Genomic DNA, 24,099 nt, shown 5'->3' on the forward strand with positions numbered 1-24,099 from the left:
AGCTCCCTGCACCGTGTTTGTATGTGGACAGTGGGATACCATATGCATTTTAGCATCTTTGTGGCCACTGAGCTCTGTGTCTGTTTCATATCCCATATTGGATTAAAAACTCCCAAAGTCCCAGCCTGTTTCCTGGAGTGAGGGCCCAGGGACTTGCACAGCTGACAGAGTCTTCACAGCCTCTATGGACAGGAGACTTGATAAAATGTGTAACGTTGAAACATAATGAAAGCTGGTTGGTTAAGACCCTCTGGCTTTGGTGGAATAATCTTTAATGCACCAGACAAGAAGATTGCTAACCAGCCTTATTACTGACAATTTCCTAATATCCCTGATAGGGCAGGCAGGTGATTTGAGGATTATCCAGACGCTGACAAATCCCCTGGGCCCTGACAGTCTCGTTTACAAAAGAATCAAATCTGTTTATTGCTGATAATAGATGGTATGCCTTAAGGTTTGCTTGTAAGTAACATGAGCGTTGCTTTTTATTTTTTCTTTTCTTTTGGCAACAGGAACCAAACTTGGATTCATCCTGATAAACTGGGCATTTGGGACTTTATGTGATGTAACTGCTCTGAACAGTTTCCTAATCCCCACTTACTAAACCTTTGCACCCCAGCTCACGATGGCATAAATGGCCTTGATCCAGGTCAAAATGGTCCATGTAACCAAAGAGCCTACTCTTGTGGCTTACATTCACTAATCACTCTTCCTCGTTTTTATTTGTTGTTCTGAGAATTATTTAAAACAAAAGGACAAAGCACGTCTTGAACTTGTAGGTGTGACAAGCTGAACTCTTCATTTGTCTCTGTATTCCTTGCAACAGGTACAGTAGCTAACACACTGGAGATTCTCAAAACCAGTTTTGGGATTGCCTTGTTCATAAACTATCATCATTTCTGCAGTGAAATGTTCTTAGATTTCTAAATTTTAGCAAACTACAATTGGAAACCCAAATAGAGACTAACTTAAATTAGCTCTGTCATTCCTTTTGATTTATAAGAAGTAAAATGTCATCTGCCAAATTCTAAACCTATGCATATTGTTAGTATTTAATCTTATCCATAACATCTCAATGAATGTGGTTATTTTTTTAAAGTGTTGCTGCATAAGAAAAATTTTCTAAGCATAAGTTAATATCTCACTTAGCAAGATCTGCCTGACCCTTGATCTTATGACTATTCTCCTATGTAAGTTGCACCTGAAACCGATACACTAGCCCAGACCCCGAGGGAACTCTGGGCACATATACTTTTTTTTTGGAGGGGGAGGCACCTATACTTCTGCAGTTTGCATACTAGTCTAGGGATCCACGAGGACCTGCCTGGTGAAGAACGTAATCGTTGGTATCCAAACTCATCCTATCCCATCTGTAATATTCTTCATTCTAATTTTCTGCTTAATGAAACAATACAGCTAGCCATAGGATTTCCAGCCTTCAAACAAGGCCCCTTCTGAAGGTTTTGTCATCAGTTTTCTCAAAATTAGAGGAGTTTTAGGATTCCAGAAGTTGAAAATGCCCAACTGCTAAATGTCTCTGTCTCTCTTTTTAAAATTCCATTTAGTATTCAGTATATGTTCATTATAGACAAATTGAAACCTATGGAAATAGGTTCTTATTTCTTATGGAAATAAATCAATAGGGACATAGGGAAGTTAACACCCAAAGGTAATTGTTAATATTCTGATGGCTTCCTTATAGACATGTTCTTATGCATTTTTCTCTCTGTGTGTGTGCGTGTATCTCTTTTTCTCTCTCCAGAAATGGATAATTAACTTATATAGATAGACACACACATACACATATATCTTAAAAATAACATCACATATAGATTGTTTTAAAACTTGTGTTTTTCCTCTCAGTAAATCACTGAAACATATATTTTAGGTAATATGGTAACTCTCCAACCCACATGGAGATACTCATACTTTTGTGGAAAAAAAATCAAACAAAATACATATATAAAAATACCAAAGACAAATCCAGAGAGAGACCCTATGTAAGCTGTGAAAATGAGTTCAGAGTATTAGAAAATTACTTTTTTCTAATTCAAAATTTTTTACTCTGGTAAACTTTGAAAAATATTTTTCACACTGTAAAATTTTTATAGGAACACAGCTAGGAAATTCTCCTATTGTCATGCAATCCTAAGCTTAAAGTTTGCGAAATCTAGTTTTTGCTTCTTCTTTTTCTTCTTCTTTTTTTATTTTAAGCCTTTTAATTTAACTTATTGACCCCAGTATTTTTGCTACATCCATTGCTAGGATCAAATCGTTATTCTTTTCAAAAGCATTCCTTTAACCTGAGGTCAAACAAATGTGAAATATGAGGAAGTTATAAATAGACTGAAATCTAGAACAACCATAACCTTGATGTACTTTATCTAAATTTTTATAACTTTGAAGTGCACCGAATACAGAAAGAATGCAGAGCTTTTCTTTTCCAGCCAGAGAAACCACACACACAAAAAGAATAAAAAATGATCTCTTTCTCATTTCTGTAGTCAATTTCTCAACCCAAAAAAAGAAAGTGGGGGAGGATTTAAGTCAATCCAACAAAAATAAACTGTTGCTACTGTTTATTGAGAAAATAATTCCTTGAGATTTCTTTTTCCCCAAAGAACTACAAAAAAAAAAAATCATAAAGAAGATCTCTGGCTTAGTTTATTTCCTAGAGGAAAAATTGTTTAACATCTGTTTATTTTGTAAAACCTACCAATAGCAAGTGGGCCCATAAAATTCCCCCCTTTTTTGTGTGTGGTGGGAAAGAAGCAGGCGGCAGGCTAAGTTTGGCCTGCAGTTGGAATATAGTTTGCTGCCTGGAATTGCCCAGTCTTGTTTGGTTTCTGTAAGATTCCCAAGGTCCATGAACTCATGTGTCCCAGATGAATAGTCCAAAGGGAGAGGCTTGGGTTGGATGGTTGGAGTGAGACCAGACAGTGGAAGACTTTGAAATCCAGGCAGTAGAGTCTAGACTTGACTCTCTGTGCAGTGGATTGGGTTGACTCCAGTTCTCCCCCCTCTCTACATTTACACCTTTCCATAGGCTCAGAGTAGGTACAGTATCTCTCCTTGTCCCTTGACTTTGCGCTTGGCCAGTGACGACAGTGTATCAGTTCCAGCTCTAGAACTGGATCTTTCTGCATCATTGTGAGAAGAGCACACCCTGGCAAAGCCCACCAGGAAGAAGCAGAGGGGGAGGAAGGACCCGTGGAACAGAGCTTCCCCACAGACCTGCAGTAGAAACAAACCTGCCCCAGCAGAGAGCAGAGCCCCCAGCCCAGTCCAGGCTGGCTGAACCTCAGCAGACATATAAACGCTTGCCACTAATAAGTACCCATTGTGTTACACCCGAGTTTTGGAAGGCTCTGCTGTGCTGCATCATTGCACTAATACACACCTTTAACCAAAATAAAAATCATTAAAAAATTTTTTAAGAACCTATACTTTAGGGAGTTTAACGTGTGGCTGTGTACAGGATGGATGAGATGGGGCAGAGATAGTATAGTAATCCGCCTGTCAGGTGATGAGCCCAGAACACGTGTGGAGGCAGCAGGTACAGGATGAGGCGAGACACTGACAAAGGATTCATGGCTAGAGAAATGCAAATTATGTAAAACGAGATTCCCCTTTACACCCACAACACAGGAAAAATTAGAAAGTCAGATGATAGCAATTGCTGAGAACGGTGTAGGGAGATGGAAATTAGCATGCAATGCAGATGGCAGTGTAGACTATGCTATCTTCCGGAGAGCAGCTCAGCAGAACTCAGTAAAATTCCTATGTGTACACCCCATGACCCAGCAATCCCATGCCTGGGTGCAACTCAGAAGTTTGCCCAGGTCCGTAAGAGGAGGTAGATAAGGATGCTCATCCCAGCAGTTTGTGGGAGCAGGCTGTTGGCGACAACCTAGTAACATCAAAGGGAAGGGCAGACAAACTGTGCTGGGTGCAATCTGTTGGGGGCTAAGCAGCAGTTAGTAATGAACAAGAGGTATGTATAGCTGCATGGGTAGGTCATGCTGTGGAGGAGAGAAAAATGAAAAGAGAATGAGACCCATAGCCCAATACTGTATGTATGTACATATGTAGGGATGTGTGTATGTATATATATATATATGTATATATAAATATATGCCTGTATTTTTCAGAATTATGTACATATGGACATATTCAAGGACATACACCAAACATATTACAGGAGGATGCAGTAAAGTGGGAATGGGAGTGAGGTTTGGAAATAAAGAAAAAAATAAGAGAAGGGTCTTACATATATAGATGATACTAGTAGAATTAGCTAAATTCTGGTACCTGAATTCCAAACATATGGGTGTGAACTTTCATCAGAGAAAGTGGTGGCAGCTTCCAGACTGGAGGGGAACTTGAGTGAAGGGACAGGACTAGAGGTGGTTTGCGAGCTCGCCATAGAGTGTTACTACTGGAGCTCTAATATGAATGAACTTTCATTCGATAAATATGTGACTTCACTGGTTCTTCCATTGCAGTATATCCCATTTGTGCCAGCTATCAATTTATTGCCTCTCAGGGCTCCAAATCCACTTTACTTTGCCCTGCCCTGTGACACTGGAGCTGGAACCCTGTAAACATGTCTCCTTTGCCTCCTGTCCCAATGGTAAGTTTTATCAGTAGCAGGGACGGGAAGGACACTGCAGGTGAAAGGGACTTTTTTTCCCCCTAGTTTCAGTGTCTTTTTTCTTGTTGCTACAGCGTAAAAGCCAGTGGGGCCAGCGGGAGACCCAGTGACACACAGTCTGAGAAGTTTCACTGTCACTCCAGCAGTGGCCTCCCAGGGTATTTCACCAGCACTCCAACTGCTTTGCCAGGGGGACCCAAGCACCCCAGCAAAATGCTACCCCATCCAGTGGCCTCGGTCATACCCTCCCCAATGAGTTCTTAACCTGTATGTCTTCCTTGGATAATTTGCCTCTGCTCTAGAGGTAGTGCTTTCTCCCTATAGCTGTGATTCCTGTGTCTTTAGAGTTCTCTTTACAGTTAATTCTCTCTTAGCAATTTAGTCATCTCTATGCTAAATTTTCCCCGTTCAAATTACTGGTGTGGTTTCTCTTCCAACTGGACCCTTCGAACAGTAAAGCAGGAAACAGCACAGCACAAGCCTTTCCATGCTTCTCACCCTTCACAGCTGACTTTCACTGTCTCCTTTGTCTTCTTGATTCACTGCAATCAGAAACTTCATTGATAAATTCCTAACTGTCCAAAAGTCATCTTTCAGACCTTTTCTCTGTTAATTGCTTCTCCCTGATACCTACCATGTTTCAGACCATTCCTTTTGAAGCCAATATGGTTCTATACGGTAGCAAGAGCTACCATGTTGGAGTTGGACAAAACTGCTTTGAAGTCTCAGCTCTGTCAGTTACAAGCCTGGTGACCGTAATCTTTGTGAGCCTTGGTCAGCCTTCTCATCTGTAAATTGGGGAATAATGATGTTGATACGCAGGTCACAGATTATTTTAAAGAATAAATATGGTAATTTATGTAAAGCATCAAAGCATAGGGCCTGGCAAATAGTAAGCGCTCAACAAATGCTGGCTCCTGTATGTTAATGGCCCTCCACCATCCCCTCCCCAGTGGATCCTAGGCTCCCTTCTACAGCACCTTCCTTGGGCAATGTTACCACACAGGAGACTCTTAACTACCACCCACTTACTCCGTCATGCCTTCTAGATCTATCTTCCTCCGAGACCTCTCTTCTAACCCAGCGAGGGGTCTGACGTCACCTGAGCACCTTATCACACCTACAACCCCCTTGCGAACCCCCCAACACTGAGCACTTTCTCGCCTGCACCTCCATGTGTCCTGGCCACAGCTGACCAGCCAGGGACAGGCACTCCAGCAAGAGCTGCACCTCGAGACCGGCCACAGCAAGCCTCCACCCAAAGCTGGGGGTCTCTCTACTGACACCGTGACCCTGGAGACCCGGTAGTCCCTCTCTGTGGGCTCTTTTAGTGTGAGACAGACAGGAACGTGGTATGCGCAGCCAGAACTGAAAGAAAACAAGAAAAGCCAATTTGCAGATCCCTCATGGCAATCACGCCTAGGGGTAGGCAGTGGCATTGAAGAGAAGGAGAGAGAGTCACAGAAGCAGCAGAGATGTAGCAAAGCCCCGTTATCGGGAGTGGAGTTCCCAGAGAGCCAGCAGCAAAGGACACCCCGTGTTGGGCAGCTGGAACGGCTGGGGGCTCCTGCTTGTCGTGAAGAATGTGCCACGACTCCAGGGAGCCTAGATGCTGAGGTGACTTCCTGTCTCTCCTACTTCCCATTGCTTCACTTCACTCATTCATTCTGTCTCTGTCACTCTCTCATAGAAATAGCTTTATACAGCTTTTTCCCCCGACTGTAGTAGGAGATGCTCATGATCATGGTCTTTACCATAAGTGCTGCCACCTGAAAAAAACCTGAAAGGGTCTTCGCTCCTTACAGCCTGAAGGGGCTTAACAACATCCCAACAGAGCTTCAGGCTTGTCTAGATCCATCTGCTAAACTGACCACAGGAGACCCTTTCCTGGATGTCCACTGAACATGTGCATGAATGCATACACACACACACATGCACGCACACGCACACACACACTAGCAGGGGGATAAAGGAAGAATGAGCCAGGACGGGACACAGTAAAGAAGCAGCTAGAAAGGCAGGTAAGTGCCTTAAGACAAGGCACTGAGCAGATGCCAGTAGATTCAAGCTCTGGTTCTCAGACATCAGGGGGCATCAGAATCACCTCAATGGCTTGTTCAACCTCATCTTGCTGGGTACCTCCCCACCCGCTGCAGAGTTTCTGATCCAGCAGGTCTGGGTCCAGGCCTGAAAATATGCAGTTCTAACAAGTTCTCAAGTGATGCTGCTGTTGCTGACTGGGGAACCACACTGAGAGCCACCAGAGTTTCAAGAAGAAGTGAATGGCTAAGGAAATCGAATACCTCAGAGGCTTGGCGTGAAGTACCGGACAGATTGAGGAAATGTCTATGCTGTCAGTTCAGATAGTAATTTCCAGAGAATAGCAGATTGGTGGCTTCCTGTCCCCTGAAAAAATACCAAAAAAGCTATTCCTGTCCCCTGGGAATACCCCATTGTCAAAAGCTGCAGGCAGCGTGGGTGAGCCCTCTTCATTAAAGCTGTCATCAATCACACTGCCCCAGTGCCCAGCCCTGACTAGGACAGTCACAGTGGGTTAGCGGGTCAGTCAGCGTTTGTCACTCTCAGCATCCTGCACTTTTAACCAAACCCTCAGGTCAAAAGCCTTCAGTGCGATAAAGGCATTCCTAGTCTGAATCCACATTTCAATAGAATAGAAACTGAAAATAAGCAAAATCACTTTGAAAGGTGATTAAGAGAGTCACCCCTTGAAAACAGCTATCATTTGTCCATCATCCAGGTTAGAGGTCAAAATAGGAACGAGGAAGCAAAGGCTCTACAGCTCCCTCAGACGGACATTTTAATTTCAATTCTGTCCCCACTTTAGAGCACATTTCATTACTTGCTGAATATGGGAAGTTATTGGTTGCCTACCGTTTAGTTTCCTAGAGTTGCCATAGCAAATTAACACAAAACAGGTGGCTTAAAACAACAGGGGGACTTCCCTGGCGGTCCAGTGGTTAGGACTCCGTGCTTCCACTGTGGAGGGCCCAGGTTCGATCCCTGGTCGGGGAACTAAGATCCTGCAAGCTGTGCAGCACGGCCAAAACAAAACAGAACAAAGCCCAAATCAAGGTGTCAATAGGGCCACACTCCCTCTGAAACATGTAGGGGAGGGTCTTTCCTCACCTCTCCCATCTTCTCGAGATTTGCTGGCCATCCTCGGCATTCGCTGGCTTGCAGCAGACATCATCACTCCGGTGGCTCTTAGTCATCACGTGGCATCTCCCTGTGTGTCTCTGCCCTCTCATGGCGCTCTCCTCCTCTTATGAAGACACCAGTCATACTGGATTAGGGCCCACCTAACGCCAGTATGTCCTCGTCTTAACTAATTCCATCTGCAAGGATCCTATTTCTAAATAAGGTCACATCCTGAGGTAGAGGGAAGGGGGAGGGGGGCGGGTAGGACTTCAACATGTCTTTTCTGGGAGGACACAATTAACCCATATTATCTACCCAGGACCCTTTACTCTTTCCTGATGAAACCCAAGTTTTCCCAGGATTTCCCTGGCAGTCCAGTGGTTAAGACTCTGCGCTCCTAATGCAGGGGGCCCGGGTTCAATCCCTGCTCAGGGAACTAGATCCCACATGTCGCAACTAAAGATCCCACACGCCACAACTAAGGCCTGGCGCAGCCAAATTTATCTAAAATCAAAAACAAACAAACAAAAAACCCAGGTTTTCCCAAAAGCATGTTAACTGATACAACTATGAACAAAAATATCCAAGCTGAGACTGGGAAGACCCTGCCCATGTGGCAACTGCTTGTCCCAACAAGTCATTCCTGTGCAAAAAATAGGTACTTGGGGTAACCCACAGACTGTTCTCTTGAAGAGCTTACGGCTATGGGGACTCTGGGCAAAGTGACAAGCCTTTAAGAGATGGGCACATCAGAAGGCCATATGTAGTCGTGGCACGTCTCAGATCATTAGTGTGCCAATTACCTGCTGTCCTGGATTTATCCCCATTAGTTGGGAGAAGGTTGATCCTTTAAAAAAAAATCTACCTAAGCTCTTGTAATAAAGCCTAACATATAATAGGCACTTAAACTGCATAAATTTTCAAATATTGTTAAATATGTTTATTTTGCTAAATCCTTTTTCTGCCCCATTGTGAGCAGTTATCTGCCTATGCCACAGAAAGAGTGAGAAAGTATTTTACTAAAGGAGCAGATACTGGTTTTCCCAACTAGGAACCGAGGAAGTGGATGCAGAGCCTGAGGGACAGCTGTGGGTGCTCAGGCTGGGACCATGTTCAGTGTTTTTGCAAGTAGATTAAATAAGACAAAGTGGCAAATGCTGACGCAGAAAATGCTGGAATGTTGGCAGAGAGTCTGTGTTTTTCCTCAGGCACCAAGTAACAGTGGGTCCCCAGGGATTTGGATGGGGCTCAAGTGGCCTTGGAAGGAGGTCGGGTAATAGGATGACTTTAGCTCAGCCCAGGAAAGACAGCGTGGACCAGACCTGCAGGGGTTTGACCCATAAAGTTGGGTGCAAACTCAAGGAGACTTTCATGGACCCACTTACACATTGCAAAACAGATATGCTAGGAAAACTGCTAAAGATTTGGAAATGGGCAAAAGAGATTATTAGTATCCTTCCAATAAAATGCTGGGGTGTTTTCCCCTGACCATAAAGGAGTACCAGATCCTATAAGGGTGTGTGCACCTCTGACTGTCTTTGATTGGACTAGTATACACTTCCGTAGAGACAGAAGTAAACTTGTAGAAAATGGATAGTCAGGCAAACGTTTCCTGTCTCTAGCAATGCCAATGAGTCCTGTTCACAGTAACGCAAAAGAATCTTATCCAGTAGAGAATATAAATCCCTGTAAGTCTCAATCTCATTTGACCTGGTTATAACCTCTTACTTGTTCTTTCACTAATTAATAAGTTAACTAAAATCTTTAACATGCAAGCAGTTTATATTTGTCTGAGTCACATTTTACCTTTCAGGATATTATACTTTAACAGTTAAAGAGGTAAATAGGAGTAAAGTGAGGATGGCATGGATGTCTGGAGTCTCAAAGTTTCAACATAGACGTAGTAACTATGGAGAAAATCAAGCCAGTGTTGGGGAGGGATGAGAAAGTAACCTGTTGGGGAAAAAAATTCAAAAGCGGTGAAGTCTGTCATTGGACCTTTCCGATTCTCTTTTCTCTAACCTCCTAACACCCTAACTTTCCTCATCTTGCTGACCCAAGGCTATATAAATGTCCTCTCTAGAGACCCCACCAGGGTCTGAACCCACCCCTCCATCCCCAAGATCCAAAATTCCTTTTTCCTTTCCCAGCAAGACCCTCTGCCTAACTAAGAGGATGAAACTGAGTACAACTCCTCAAGGGTATTTTTTTCTTTCCTTTTTGAGAAAAAAAATTTTTAATTTTAGATTTATGCCAAACTGGTGAAACTGTGGTAGAATATATAACATGATAGCTATCATTTTTAAGAGTACAGTTTAGTGGTGTTAAATACATTAAAAATACTGTATAAATATCATCACTATCTATACCTAAATTTTTATCATCTTCCCAAACACCAACTCTGTAGCCATTAAACGATAACTCCCACCCCTGTTAAGTCCTACCCTACTTTCTGTCTCTATGAATTTGACTACTCTAGGTACCTCATATTAATGAAATCATACAATATTTGTCCTTCTGTGACAGGCTTATTTCACTGAACATAGTGTCTTCAAGGTCTGTCCATGTTGTAGCATGTGTCTTAATTTCCTTCCTTTTTAAGACTGAATATTCCACGGTATGAATATACCACATTCTGTTTATCTGTTCATCTGCTGGTGATCATTTAGGTTGTTTCCGCCTTTGGGCTAATGTGAGTAATGCTGCTATGCATTTTTTCTCTTCTTTTTACATTACTTGGCCATAAGAAGTTTTAAAAGCTCTCTCACTGGGGCAGTGTGTGCAGTTTGAAGACTAGGAATTCCACTTTGGCTTGCCCTCATCTTCTCACAAACCAGGATCTGCAACCTGGCATCCTGCTGCTGAAAGACGGCTGCCCTCCAGCATACCTTCCTGCAGCACATGCCAAGGAATGCTTGCTACCTCCCCTCGCTCCCCATCCTATTAGCTGGTATATTCGTTTTGTACGGCTGCCGTAACAAAATATCACAAACTGGGTGGCTTAAAAAATAGAAATTAATACCCTACAGTTTTGAGGCCATAAGTCCAAGATCAAGGTGTTGACAGGTTTGGTTTCTCCTGAGGCCTCTCTCCTTGGCTTCTAAATGACTGTCTTCCCTCTGGGTGTGTCTGTGTTCTCATATCCTGTTCTTATAAGGACACCAGTTATATTGGATTAGGGCCCACCCTAATGACCTCATTTAACTTAATTACCTCTTTAAAGGACCTATGTCCAAATACAGTCACATTCTGAGGTACTGGGAGTTAGAACTTCAACATATGGATTGGTGGGGGGGACATAAGTCAGCCCTAAACAGCTGGTTCAGGGTTGAACCAGATTGACAGCATATCACTCTCACACACACTGAAAGTTTTTTGTTTATTTATTTATTTTTTATTTGACTGCACCATGTGGCACGTGGGATCTTAGTTCCCCAACCAGGGATAGAACCTGTGCCCCCTGAATTGCAAATGCGGAGCCTTAACCACTGGTCCACCAGGGAAGTCCCAACCCTGAAAGTTTTTACTCTGCTGGTTTGATGAAATTGGGCTTATGGAATAGGTGAGCACTTTTATTGACATAGCCTGGAATCTGCTTAGTGGACAAAAAACCACTTAAGACCAAACCAAAACTGCAGAAATCCCTAGAAGGAAATTTCATTAACTTACTGACTCAACTGCATCCCAGGACAGGGTTTTCTGGCTGCTTCCTAAGAAGAATGTCAGGATGCTGCCAGCGAAGGTGGTAATGGGGGTGGGAAGGAAGCTGGTTGTGGACTTTGTGATTTGGGGTAAACTGCTTAACTTACTGGGGCTTCAGTTTCCTCCTCTGTGAGAACGAGGGTCTCTTTAGGCCCTTCCTGAGTACTCAAACATGGGCATCACCTGGAGCTGGTGAGATGTGCAGAATCTCTGGACCCATTCCAGGCCCGCTGAATCAGAATCTGCATCTTAAGATCTCCAGGTGACTCACAGGCACATGGAAATTTGAGAGGCACTGATGTAAGACTTGCTGGGTCTGGCAGTCACAGAGGGAGATCAAGGAGCCAGTCACTATGAAACAATTTCTCCCCTCCTTCATTTCGTCCCCTCAGATAGCAGGCTGGAGGAAAGATGTTCATCCCTGCTTCTAAGCTGCTGTGAATAAAGGTAGGAAAGGCTCTCATTCTATAGGCAGCTGTCACCCCATTCAGAGCAGAAAATACGGGTTCAAATGCAATGCCCCCCGCCACTTGCTAATAATCCTTGGCTGAGAGATTTAGGGAATGAGCAAAGACCAACAGGATTACTGGGTTAACTTCAGAACTCCCCCCCACTCCACCCCATCTCCACCCTGCAATCTGACATAGATTCATGTTATAAAAAAGGAGAGCTGAACTCAACAGTAAAAAACAATCCAATTCGCAAATGGGCAACAGACATGAACAGACATTTCACCAAAGATGGCAAATAAGCACATGAAAAGATATCCATTATCAGTAGCCGTAGGGAAAATACCAATTAAAACCACAATAAGATGTCACTACAGGGGCTTCCCTGGTGGTCCAGTGGTAAAGAATCTGCCTTCCAACGCAGGGGACGCGGGTTCGACCCCTGGTCAGGGAACTAAGATCCCACATGCCGCAGGGCAACTAAGCCCATGCGCCGCCACTACTGAGCTCACGCGCCTCAACAAGAGAGGCTGCGTGCCGCAAACTACAGAGCCCACATGCTCTGGAGCCCGTGCATAACTGCAGAACCCACATGCCCTGGAGCCCACGTGCCACAATTAGAGAAAGAAAACTCACACGCCACAACTAGAGAGAAGCCCGCGCACCGCAATGAAGACCCGATGCAGCCAAAAATATAAATAAAATAAAATAAAATAAATACAAAAAAAGATGTCACTACATACCTATCAGAACATAAAACAATAGTGACATCAGCAAATGCTGGTGAAAATGTGGAGAAACTGGACCTTTCATATGTTCCCAGTGGGAATGTAAAATGGTACAGCCACTCTGTAAAACAGTTTAGCAGTTTCTTATAAAACTAAACCATTAAAAAAAAACTAAACCATTTGACCCTGTGATTTCATTCTTGGGCATTTATCCCAGAGAAGTGAAAACTTATGTTCACAAAAAAACCTGTATAAAAATGTCCCAAGAGGCTTTATTCGTATCAGCCCCAAACTGGAAATAACCCCAATGTCCTTCAATGTGGGTAACAAACTCTGGAACATCCACCCTCTGAAACTTTCTCAGCGATAAAGAGTGAACTGCTCATGCACAATACGACCGGGATGAATCTTCAGAGACTTATACTGAGTGAAGAAAGCCAGTCCCAAAGGTGACATACTGCTTGAGTCCATTTAAATGATATTCTTGACATGACAGAATTACAGAAATGGAGAATGGATTAATGGTGGGAGGAGGACGCGGGAGGTGAGGATAGCTATACAAGGGCAACCTGAGGGATCCTTGTGGTGATGGAAATGTTCTGTACCTTCATGTATCAATGCCAATGTCCTGATTTTGATATTGTGCTATGGTTTTGCAAGATGTTATCACTGGGGGGGAACTGGGCAAAGGGTACGCAGGGTCCATCTGTGCTGTGTTTTACGATTGCATATAAATTTACAATTCTCTCAAAAGAGAGACAGAAAGAGATAAAGAAATAAAAAAGAAATTATTCTTTAAAAAAAAAGAAGAAAGACATAGAGACCTGGGTCCTGGTCCTCATTAGAGAAATGTGCTTCAATTCTTTGCCAGTTGAGGAATTCTGGTGCTTCTGCTGGGTGTGAGTGGGAAGGGAGACGGTCAGAGAAGGGGAAAAGGAGGACTTTTTTTAAAAAAAAAATAAATTTATTCTATTTATTTTTGGCCGTGTTGGGTCTTCGTTGCTGCCCCTGGGCTTTCTCTAGCTGCGGCGAGCGGGGGCTACTCTTCATTGTGGTGCGCGGGCTTCTCATTGCGGTGGCTTCTCTTGTTGTGGCGCACAGGCCCCAGAGAACACGAGCTTCAGCAGTTGCAGTACGCAGGCTCCAGTAGTTGTGGCTTGCGGGCTCTACAGCGCAGGCTCAGCAGTTGTGGTGCATGGGCTTAGTTGCTCCGTGGCATGTGGGATCTTCCCGGACCAGGGCTTGAATCCGTGTCCCCTGCACTATTTGCCAGTTGAGGAATTCTGGTGCTTCTGCTGGGTGTGAGTGGGAAGGGAGACGGTCAGAGAAGGGGAAAAGGAGGACTTTTTTTAAAAAAAAAATAAATTTATTCTATTTATTTTTGGCCGTGTTGGGTCTTCGTTGCTGCCCCTGGGCTTTCTCTAGCTGCGGCGAGCGGGGGCTACTCTTCATTGTGGTGCGCGGGCTTCTCATTGCGGTGGCTTCTCTTGTTGTGGCGCACAGGCCCCAGAGAACACGAGCTTCAGCAGTTGCAGTACGCAGGCTCCAGTAGTTGTGGCTTGCGGGCTCTACAGCGCAGGCTCAGCAGTTGTGGTGCATGGGCTTAGTTGCTCCGTGGCATGTGGGATCTTCCCGGACCAGGGCTTGAATCCGTGTCCCCTGCACTAGCAGGAGGATTCTTAACCACTGCGCCACCAGGGAAGGCCAAGGAAGATATTTTATTTATTCTCTAGAAAGCCCTACATTTCTGGGCTAAGTAGACAAGTGCCTGGACTATCCTTCCTCAGGAAATAACTGGTTGCCAAAGTCCAGCCAAACCTCAGAACCCGCCAGAAATCCTAAGAAACTACAAAACAGATCTTCTGTGCCCTCGTGGGCACCACACGTCAGAAGCCCTGTTTGTCAGCAGGATGGGCCTGGGGGACACTGCTCTGCAGCCTCCAGATGTGGGAGAAGTCTGTCTGGGGTGTTCCTTCAACCACACACTACCAGGAGGCTAGGCCTGGCTCAGCTGTTCTTTCATCAAGGCCCTGGGCAGCTTCTAAGACCTGCCTTTGGCTGAGGGCCTCATCAAATCCCACTTGAAGACAAGAGGGAGTTTGTGGGACAGGTCATCTCCCTGAGGACTGCCAGGTGCCCAGTCGGAGGGTTCTGGAACTTCCCTCCCACCACATCCCTTGGCATCCCACCTACTTGAGTCTTGCCCCTTCAGTGTTTACAGGGTGCTCACAGACTAGTGGAACTTCAGCTTCTTGCCCTGCCCGGCGCAGACAAGGACAGTAAAGGCATGAGCCAAGGGCGACACCTTGAGCTGCCCTGCAGTTCACAGTGCAAGTGGCAGGATGACGGGAGTCAGGCTCCATGAACGGAGAGCAAGTCACTGTCCTCCCTTTTCCTCCCCGCCTTTTTCTGTCTCAAAGACAGTTGCCGTTCAACTGCCACACCCTCTCCTGTATTTTATTCATGTTTTCTGTTCACCAGAAAGCCAGCAGATTGGGCTCCTCGATCAGCAGGCCCCAGTCAATGAACATTGCTGTGTCAATCTCCAGTGGTTTCCACCACCATCCCTTGCCTTCACTCGAGGGGCCTGGGGCTCGCCTCCACCGCCCAGTCGGCAACTGAAACCCTCAGAACGCACCACAGGTTAGCTCCTTCTTGCCGGGAGCAGGATCAGGGTATATGGGCCCCCCATCTCCCAGCAACGCTCACATCTTCCAGCAATTTCTCTCCTTCCTATAGCGGCCACGTTACGATTTTAAGAAAATAAAGAGTAATATGCTACTCTGGATAACGCACACATAGAACATCTAGAAAAGCTGGTGAAATCAGGATAAAGATTGCAATGCCAAACCACTGTGTTTATGTAACTAGAACATTGAGAGGACCAGAGGAACTGTGGCTTAACGTAAAATGACATCCTTACCCAACTCCCATTTAGCCTTTCATCATTTGCTGACAGAATTTCACATACGTTTACTCGCACATACCTCATAGCAGCCTGAAGATTAAATATTTGAATGTAAGTGCAAGTCAGACGGGATCAAAGGAGATTTTACAGATTTTTCACAGCTCTGAAAGGTAGGCTGCATCTTCCAGTGGAAGAGGGCAGCCCATGGGCACTGTGTAGGGTCTGCGCTTCCTTCCCTCGGGGCGCATTTCACCAGCAGCACCTTGGGCTTTGGTTGGTGGGGGTCGCCACAGCTTCCTGGGACCATCCTAGGAGGCCAGGGCGCAGCAGGGTGAGCCTGGGGAATTGCCGGAACCTGGAGCCTGAGCTGGGAGTGTGTCTGAGGCACCCGTGCACCTGGGCTTCCGGCCACAGCCTAGGACAGTGAGGGAGGACACGGGGAGTCCCTTCAAACCCCGGAGGGGCTGCTCCAGAGAGTGAAGTCAGCCACCTCGGGGGAGCAACGACGAGGTGCCGAGAAGGAACTACTCCCCAGCTGTTCACACCGATCCTTGGATTTCTTTTCCCCTGGGAAACAAAGCTCATTTCACTGTTACATGGTTAAAAATGCAACCACCCTGACATGGATGTAAAAACAAACAAACAAAATTCACACCTGAGGTAGAAATAAACCACATCGTGGCTTCTTCTGAAATTAAGCTTTGATAAGACTGGGTGGGGAGCGTAGGTGGAGAGAAAGCCGAGGAAGGGCACCCAGGTCCTGAGGCAAACGGTGCACGTGAGTGTGTGTGCACAAGTGCACATTTTAGCCAGGCATCAGGTTGTTTTTAAGTCCCTTTTCCAGAGATCAGTAACAAGGGGCCACATTTCTGCATAGCAATTCGTGGAATCAGATGCTGCCTCCATGATCTGGGATCTTTTACTAGATCTCTTGTCATTGTGTACTATCTCTGGGCAGTTGAGCTGGAGCAACTACCCAGCTATGGGACAAGAGAATTTTCTCTTCAAGTTTCTTTCCCCAGACAGATCCTAAGAGGTGCTCTGTACCACTTTACAGATTTATTAAATGTCAATGAGGTGACTTTTGTAACAGTGATGCTTTGTACTAATATACCAAACATACCCAGCCCAAGAAAAATACAAACTCCACAGCTGCTTTCTTAAAACTCTCACGCCAATTCTGAAACCAGATACTATTTTTTTTTCCAGATACTATTAATATTGTCAGTTAAATAGGAATCAAAAAAGAGGTTTCAGGTAGGTAAATTAAAAACGAAGTTTCAGTTTCTGGAAAGAAACCGTTAACAATGATTGTCTCCAGGGGAGAAAAGTCAGTGACTGAGGATAAAAGCAGACTTACTTTTCTCTATATTCTCTTGTCCATTTTGAACTGTTTACCATGTGCATGGATTACCTATTCCAAAGAAAAATTTGTATTAAAGTAAGTGAAAATTAAATATTCAGAATCTAAACTGAAACTGTGAATACAGACTATCCCTGTTAAAGTGCTTTTTCTTAAACCTTCAAAATAAAGGGAAACAAGCTCTGCTATTTAAAAAAGCCCTCCCTCCTGCACCCCCCCCGCATTTCAATCGCTGTGTATAATTCCTTTGAGGAGCAGAGTAACCATGTGTGGGAGTTAAAAATGCATTTAATCATTTCCCCCCAAATTTGACAGAAGTGTGGCAAGGAGGGCCATCTGTTTTATTTGAATAAGAAATGACCCAGCATTCTGATTTCAATTAGCCTCTTTGTAGCTTTATGTCTGAGCTGGTTCCATGGGTAACAGTTCAAACTAAGTGTAGAGAGAAGCTGGCCAAGTTCTGCCAGTGCTGATTTGTTTTAACAACTGTCAATGAACATAGAACAAGTGTACAAGACGATGTTGCTGGAAGCACATTAAAATGCAAAATTTTACAGAATCAAAACTCCACATTCTGGAATCTGAGAGCTAAATAAAATACGGAAATAGTGTCTTTATATCATTATATCAAATAATTTAAATATTTAAAATCAATATCACTTAATTCTTAGTTTCAAACGACAAATATACGCCTACGACATGCAAAAGTCCTGTTATGCCGTGGGCCTGAACCGAAGATGATACAAGTAGTGGTTCCTGCCCTTGAGAAGTGTGTGATCTATCTGGAAGGATAAGTCTGCAAAGTTATCCAATAATTTGAGTAATATTTAAGACAATAATAGAACTGTCAAACATCAACATCAGTACTGAAAATATTATTATGAATTCTGAGGACGGAAAAGGAATACTTTAGTCAAAGGCTTTATATTGGAAGGGACACACACGGCAGGTTTACAAGGGTGGGTGCACTCCCTCTAGAACGGTCAAAGGTAACCCAATGATGCAACACTGCATTGGTGATGGTCCAAAGCCACTCCCATAGCTCTAGGGAAGCCAGCCTGAACCTCAGCTCCAGTTGTCACTGCCTCCCAGGGTGTGTTTGTCAAAAACACCAGATTTCTGGGTCCCCATCCTGCACAGGCTGACTGCCCAGTTCTCTGATAAATTCATGTAATGGGTCTCAAGGAAGTCATATGAATGGGGGAGGGGGAGAGTCATTTTTGATGGCAGCTAGTTTGTGCAATTACTGACATGCAATTTACTGGAAGTGTAACTGATCCACACTTTCCCACGGCACTCAGGTGTCCCCAGTCCTTACCATCTGCTTTCTTGATGTCCTGAAAGAAGGTTCTGTGACCTCAGTTCTGCAGCTTCAACAGTTTCTCAACATGTCCCTCCTCAAGGAGTCGGCCAGTTCTCCAAAGCCACATCATCCAGGGCAGAGGAGTCATGGTGGTGATGGCCACTGAGAGGTGACCCTGTGGCAGGGCCCTGGCTCAGCGGCAGAACCACAGGACGGATTCTGAGTCCCCAGCTCCTTCCACCCGAGCACTGCGGAAGCAGGAAACAGGGAACTCTCCACAGTGCGGCTAACCCAGCCCCACCTGCTTAGTTTACTGCTGTACATGAGACAGTTCCAGTCAACATGCTGCAAAATGGTTATTTCTTAACTCTAGGAAATCCAAATTAAGACAATGTAATCATAAAGAAGAAGAATTGCTAGTCATTGTTAATGTACAGATCATAAAAACTGATTTTTAAAAAAAATTAAAAATACTCTATTTTGAAAAACAGGTAAAAAATATGAAATTCTTAATGGTAATGCAGTAAGGCTCATATTAACTACTATACTTACATAATTTATCTGGCTAGATATGCATGATTAAAATTTCTGTTACTGCCTAATAGTGAAAATTTTTAGTTCTGTTACAAAGCCCAGGAGACTGGAATTTCATTTAGCTCAAAACTCAGAAAGTATTACATTAGCAAAAGTCAGTAAAATCTGATATGAGTATAAATCATTAAAAACACCATTGGTAAATGGATTTGTATTTACAGAATCTCCATGAATATGCAATGAAGACGTTTTTACAATATTTATTAAGATAACAATTTTATAAATTGAAAGACTCAGAGGCACATAGTTTAAAAGGCCAATACCATGGGAATAATGAAGTCAACACAGAAAAGAAGATATGAACAGTTACAACCAAGACAAGATTTTTTTAAAAGCCACATCCCCCAATACACATCATACGAACTATCCTTCAAAATTACCATGATAAAAAGTTACTTCCTTCAAAGAAAAATAATTCTTTCCACCTACCAAGCCTAGAAAATCCTATTTACAATGAACTGTCCTGTATTTCATCAGTATTGTTTAATATGGCCTCTTCTATTTTGTCACTAGAAGTACTGAAAATTTTATAGCTATTATATTTACAAATACACATAATATTTAAATTTGCTCTTCACTGAGAACAATTGAATATATACTTAATCAAATCACAATACAAATGTTTTAGTGTTGATAATACATTCTGTGGAGACAGGTGTATGAGGAGAGCTGTATTTAGAATTATGTTGTTTCTGAAGGATTACTAGGCCAGTAAGTCTGATAAAACTCAAGATAGTCACAACAACAGGTCTTCGTTGATGAAGAATTTAATTTATTTCTGTTTTAACTGGACACACAGGGCTTCTTCAGTCAACCTTCACCACACTGTATATTTTGGTAACAAACCAAAAGCATGCAAAGAAGCCAATTGTTCCTATAAAAGAAAAAACAAAAATAAATCCCTTTTCAAAGGCAGCTTCATGATTTACACAAAAATACAGGCTTAAAATGGCTGGTTCCTTAAAAAAAGCCACAAAACTATAAATCATTACTTAACAGGAATATCCCATAGATCCGTGAATTTTTTTGAAAAATACAGAACTATAAACTACAGAATAATTCAAATCAAATTTCTTACAGAAGTTGATAGAAAAAAACTTTTTATGCTATAAGATTATTGAAAGCTTTCTGTAATATATTCTTTTTCTTATTACATGGAAAAGGCTAAAATTGAAGATGAAAAGGATGCCAATTTTACTTTTCTATTTAAGAATATTTTCATTTTTTTCCCCCACGTCTTTTTTGGGAGTATAATCGCTTTACAATGTTGCATTAGTTTCTGCTGTATAACAAAGTGAATCAGCTATATGTATACATATATTCCCATATCCCCTCCCTCTTGAACCTCTCTCCCACCCTTCCTTAAAAAACTAAAAACAGAACTACCATACGACCCAGCACAGCAATACCACTACTGGGCATATACCCTGAGAAAACCATAATTCAAAAAGAGACATGTACCACAGGGTTCATTGCAGCACTATTTACAATACCCAGGACATGGAAGCAGCCTAAATGCCCATCGACAGATGAATGGATAAAGCAGATGTGGCACATATATACAATGGAATATTACTCAGCCATAAAAAAGAAATGAAATTGAGTTATTTGTAGTGAGGGGGATGGACCTAGAGTCTGTCATACAGAGTTAAGTAAGTCAGAAAGAATATTTTCTTATCACAAAATGGAAAACTGCCATTTAATTAATTCAACATATGATATGAATGGCTTAAATATCAGAATATCAGATTCACAGAGTAATTAAATGGGGATATTTTCTAAGTACAGTTAGCAGGAATGATCAGTTTTCAAAGAATTATAATAAAATAACTCAAAAAGATTTTACAATGTGTTGAAAGTGATATGATTAGAATAGTAACAAAGGCACACCCCCTCTGAAATGAGAGGTGGTGTGGTACTGGAGGACAGAGCAGCTCTGTCATGAGCTGTGTGTATCATCTTTGGATTAGACACATGGAATCTCCAAGCCCATTTCTTTATCTTATTTAAGAGGGATAATTTTATCTGCCCTATCTCCATAGACTGTTATTACAGTAAATGAGATGATTCATGAAAAAATACATGCCTTAATTTTCAGGTATTTTCATCCCTCTAGATTCCAAAAAATCTGAATGCTAGATAGGTGACAAAAATGAGGCTCCAAGGGGTTACGTAACTGTTGAATGGCCTGTGGCTGGTAAGAAAGGCCAGAATTCAAATTCACTTTTTCTGACTTCAAGTGTAGTATTCTTTTAAACTATACCATGCTTAGATTTACTAAACATAAATTCAGAGACTCTGTTTTGCAAGAGAACATATATTAAATTGTGAAACTAACCCTTTTTTTTTTTTTTTTTTTTTTTTTTTTTTTTGCGGTACGCGGGCCTCTCACTGCTGCGGCCTCTCCCGTTGCGGAGCACAGGCTCCGGACGCTCAGGCTCAGCGGCCATGGCTCACGGGCCCAGCCGCTCCGCGGCATGTGGGATCTTCCCGGACCGGGGCACGAACCCGTGTCCCCTGCATTGGCAGGAGGATTCTCAACCACTGCGCCACCAGGGAAGCCTGAAACTAACCCATTTTTAAAGCTGAGGCATAGCTTTTTTTCCAAGATTACCCCCTGAGAAATAGTCAATAGGTAGGGGTGCAGAAGAATACAGGAGGAGATATATACATGCCCCTTGTGGAAGTTTTATCTTTAAAGTTCCAACAGTTTTCACCATTGTTTTAAATGTAATATAAACAAAGTATTAAAGTAGATTTTCTAAGTCAAGAGACTATACATGGGCCATTACTATAGAAGTTATGAATGTTATTATACTCACATCATACATGTACCGAGTACCTACTCTGTGCATGTCATGCACACTGTGTGTGTGTTTTGGAGGACACACAAATACACCTTTTGGATATTCAAAGGGTCATTATTAAGACTTGGGAAGAGGTTGGGGTTAATTTCAGAAAAGTAATAGTGAAAACATAAATATATTTAAACAATCTTATGGTTAGCAAGAACTTCAAGATAATAGAAGGTATTTTAAGATGAGAAAAAACATTTTATCATCATACTAGCAACCCTAAGAAAGTTAAGTTTATTTTGTTCTTAACAAAATACTTCTAGTATTTTATTTTGTTCTTAATATTGAATAGATATAGTGTACATACTAAAAGTGGCATCTTTCCTTATGTGACAGAACAATTATTTTGTCTTGTATAATAGACTGACTTAAATAAAAGGTGTCAGTCCAGAGTCCTGAAATAAATATGGATGTCCCCACTTTAGAAAAATGCAAGACACTGAAAGGGCGCAGCACTCCTATGTAGAGAATCTTTTCCACAAAGTGAAATACACTAAAAGTTACTGGCTTAACTGGTTGATTCAATTTGATGTGGCTCCAGAATTTAGATTACAAAATTTGTTTTACTCTCAGTAAGTAAAAATATGATACTTTAAATATCAAGAACAATAAAGATCAGGTGATGGTTAAATTATCTTTATAACATATGCCTGGAAAAACAACAAGACATTCACCAAGATCGTTATTTTTTGTGTGTAGCAAGGAATAAATTACTCTATATATGTATGCATGGACACAAATACAGATGCACAAGAACAGTAATCCTTGTTTCACAGGCTATTACTGTTTTACAGACATTTATTAATTACGACTTATGGCTATGGACCTAAATTTATCACATAGCATCAAGATATGCACCCCCCAACTCCTACCCCACTATGTCTGACCAATGAATGACCTGCAGTACAGAATTGATGTAAGTGCCTAAAGCTTGTTACATACTGACATAGCAACAGGGGTACTTCAAAACTCTACCTAATTTTCTTAAATGTTAACAGATGAGTAAAAAATAGAAAAGTTCTAATTTTTTAGAAAGTTTTTTTTTGGGACTTCCCTGGAGGTCCAGTGGTTAAGACTCCGTGCTTCCAGTGCAGGGGGCACGGGTTTGATCCCTGGTCGGGGAACTAAGATCCCACATGCCGTGAGGCCAAAAATAAAAACTTAAAAAAAAAAAATTTTTTTTAAGTTTTTTTCTTTTGACTCCTATATTTCTTCACATAGCATGCAACACAATCTTAGATAAAATTTTAGATGTACATTTTTTATGACAAAGAAAGGTCCCCCCAATCTTTTTTTGTGTGTGTAGCCCTTCCACAAATGCTGACCAAGCACCCACAGGGCTCTGAGATACAGAAAACTTACCTAGGTGGACAGAGAAGATATACACATAGAAATACCAATATAAAGCACACTGTATCCCATTAGGTACCTGGATTTTAAAGTGGAGATATAAACCTGTTGTTTAAAACTTCTGGAATAAGGGATGTCCTCTGATTATCTTTTCTTGATATCATTTATTCTCAATCTCATCTTGACTTCACTGCCTCAATTTCTACTTACTCCTAAACTTAGGTAGTTAGAGCTTTTTATGCTATTTCTGAAATGAGCAGAAGCACGACTGTTCCACTAAGAGATTAACAGGGGAAAACCTTGAGAACTACTGGTTGAGATGCCCCTGTACTTGCAGCACAACAATGGACCCCGTTTAGTCTTCTCCCTTAGCTTCTGTTTTCTCACCTTCGGTTTACCGATATTCACCTCACAGGGAGGCAGACCAAACTATGCTTAGCTGCGCTCAAAACTAAATACAGGAGCACTGAGTAGCCACAAGCTTTCATGTAATTGTAATTTGCCTAAGAACTTGTAATTTGGATGCAAGTTAAAATAACTGTAATCTGCCTAAAAACTTATTAACTAAAAATAACTCGTTCTAATTCTTACCTGTAAAAAGAAAGAAGATCAAAACCATTATCATGGTATAACCAAAGTACAGAATTGTACTTGCTGTTCCTGTGATTTGCAGTTTTGAAAAGAAGTAGTGTATTGCATATATTAAGAAATAAACTGCAGTAAAGCCACTGGTAAGGAATGAACGCCATTGCCAATGATAATCCTGGGTAGAAAAGAAAAAAATGAAAGATCAAGAAATACTTTCCAATTAATAGATAACATGCACTGGAATAAAGTTATAAAGCAAACATAGCTAAGTGAAATAGCACCCCAAACCTAAGTTTTGCTATTGGTTCCAGTCTCTTTCTCACACTGAACTTTGCCAATTTCCCTCCTCACTAAAGGTGCTGAGAAGCACCCTCTACCTTTGATGGAACTACTTAAAGACTGGCTAAAAACGTTTAGAAAAATCTTAAACAGTTTATGAATAATGA

General features: G+C 42.3%; 1 protein-coding gene across 1 annotated transcript in view; it reads right to left on the reverse strand.

The window, feature by feature from the left end:
- Positions 1-19,044: 19,044 nt before the first annotated feature.
- The window catches only part of TM9SF2 (transmembrane 9 superfamily member 2), a 59,207-nt gene continuing 54,152 nt past the window's right edge, over positions 19,045-24,099 (reverse strand). Inside the window, exons 16-17 of the mRNA XM_024739882.1 lie at positions 23,657-23,828; positions 19,045-19,734 (exon numbers count right to left, since the gene is read on the reverse strand). Coding sequence (XP_024595650.1) covers positions 19,667-19,734; positions 23,657-23,828 — 240 coding nt within the window. The 3' untranslated portion in view covers positions 19,045-19,666. The remainder of the gene's footprint in view (positions 19,735-23,656; positions 23,829-24,099) is intronic.

This window comes from Neophocaena asiaeorientalis, unplaced genomic scaffold, assembly GCF_003031525.2.
Source record: "Neophocaena asiaeorientalis asiaeorientalis breed wild unplaced genomic scaffold, Neophocaena_asiaeorientalis_V1.1 scaffold9, whole genome shotgun sequence".
NCBI lineage: Eukaryota > Metazoa > Chordata > Mammalia > Artiodactyla > Phocoenidae > Neophocaena > Neophocaena asiaeorientalis.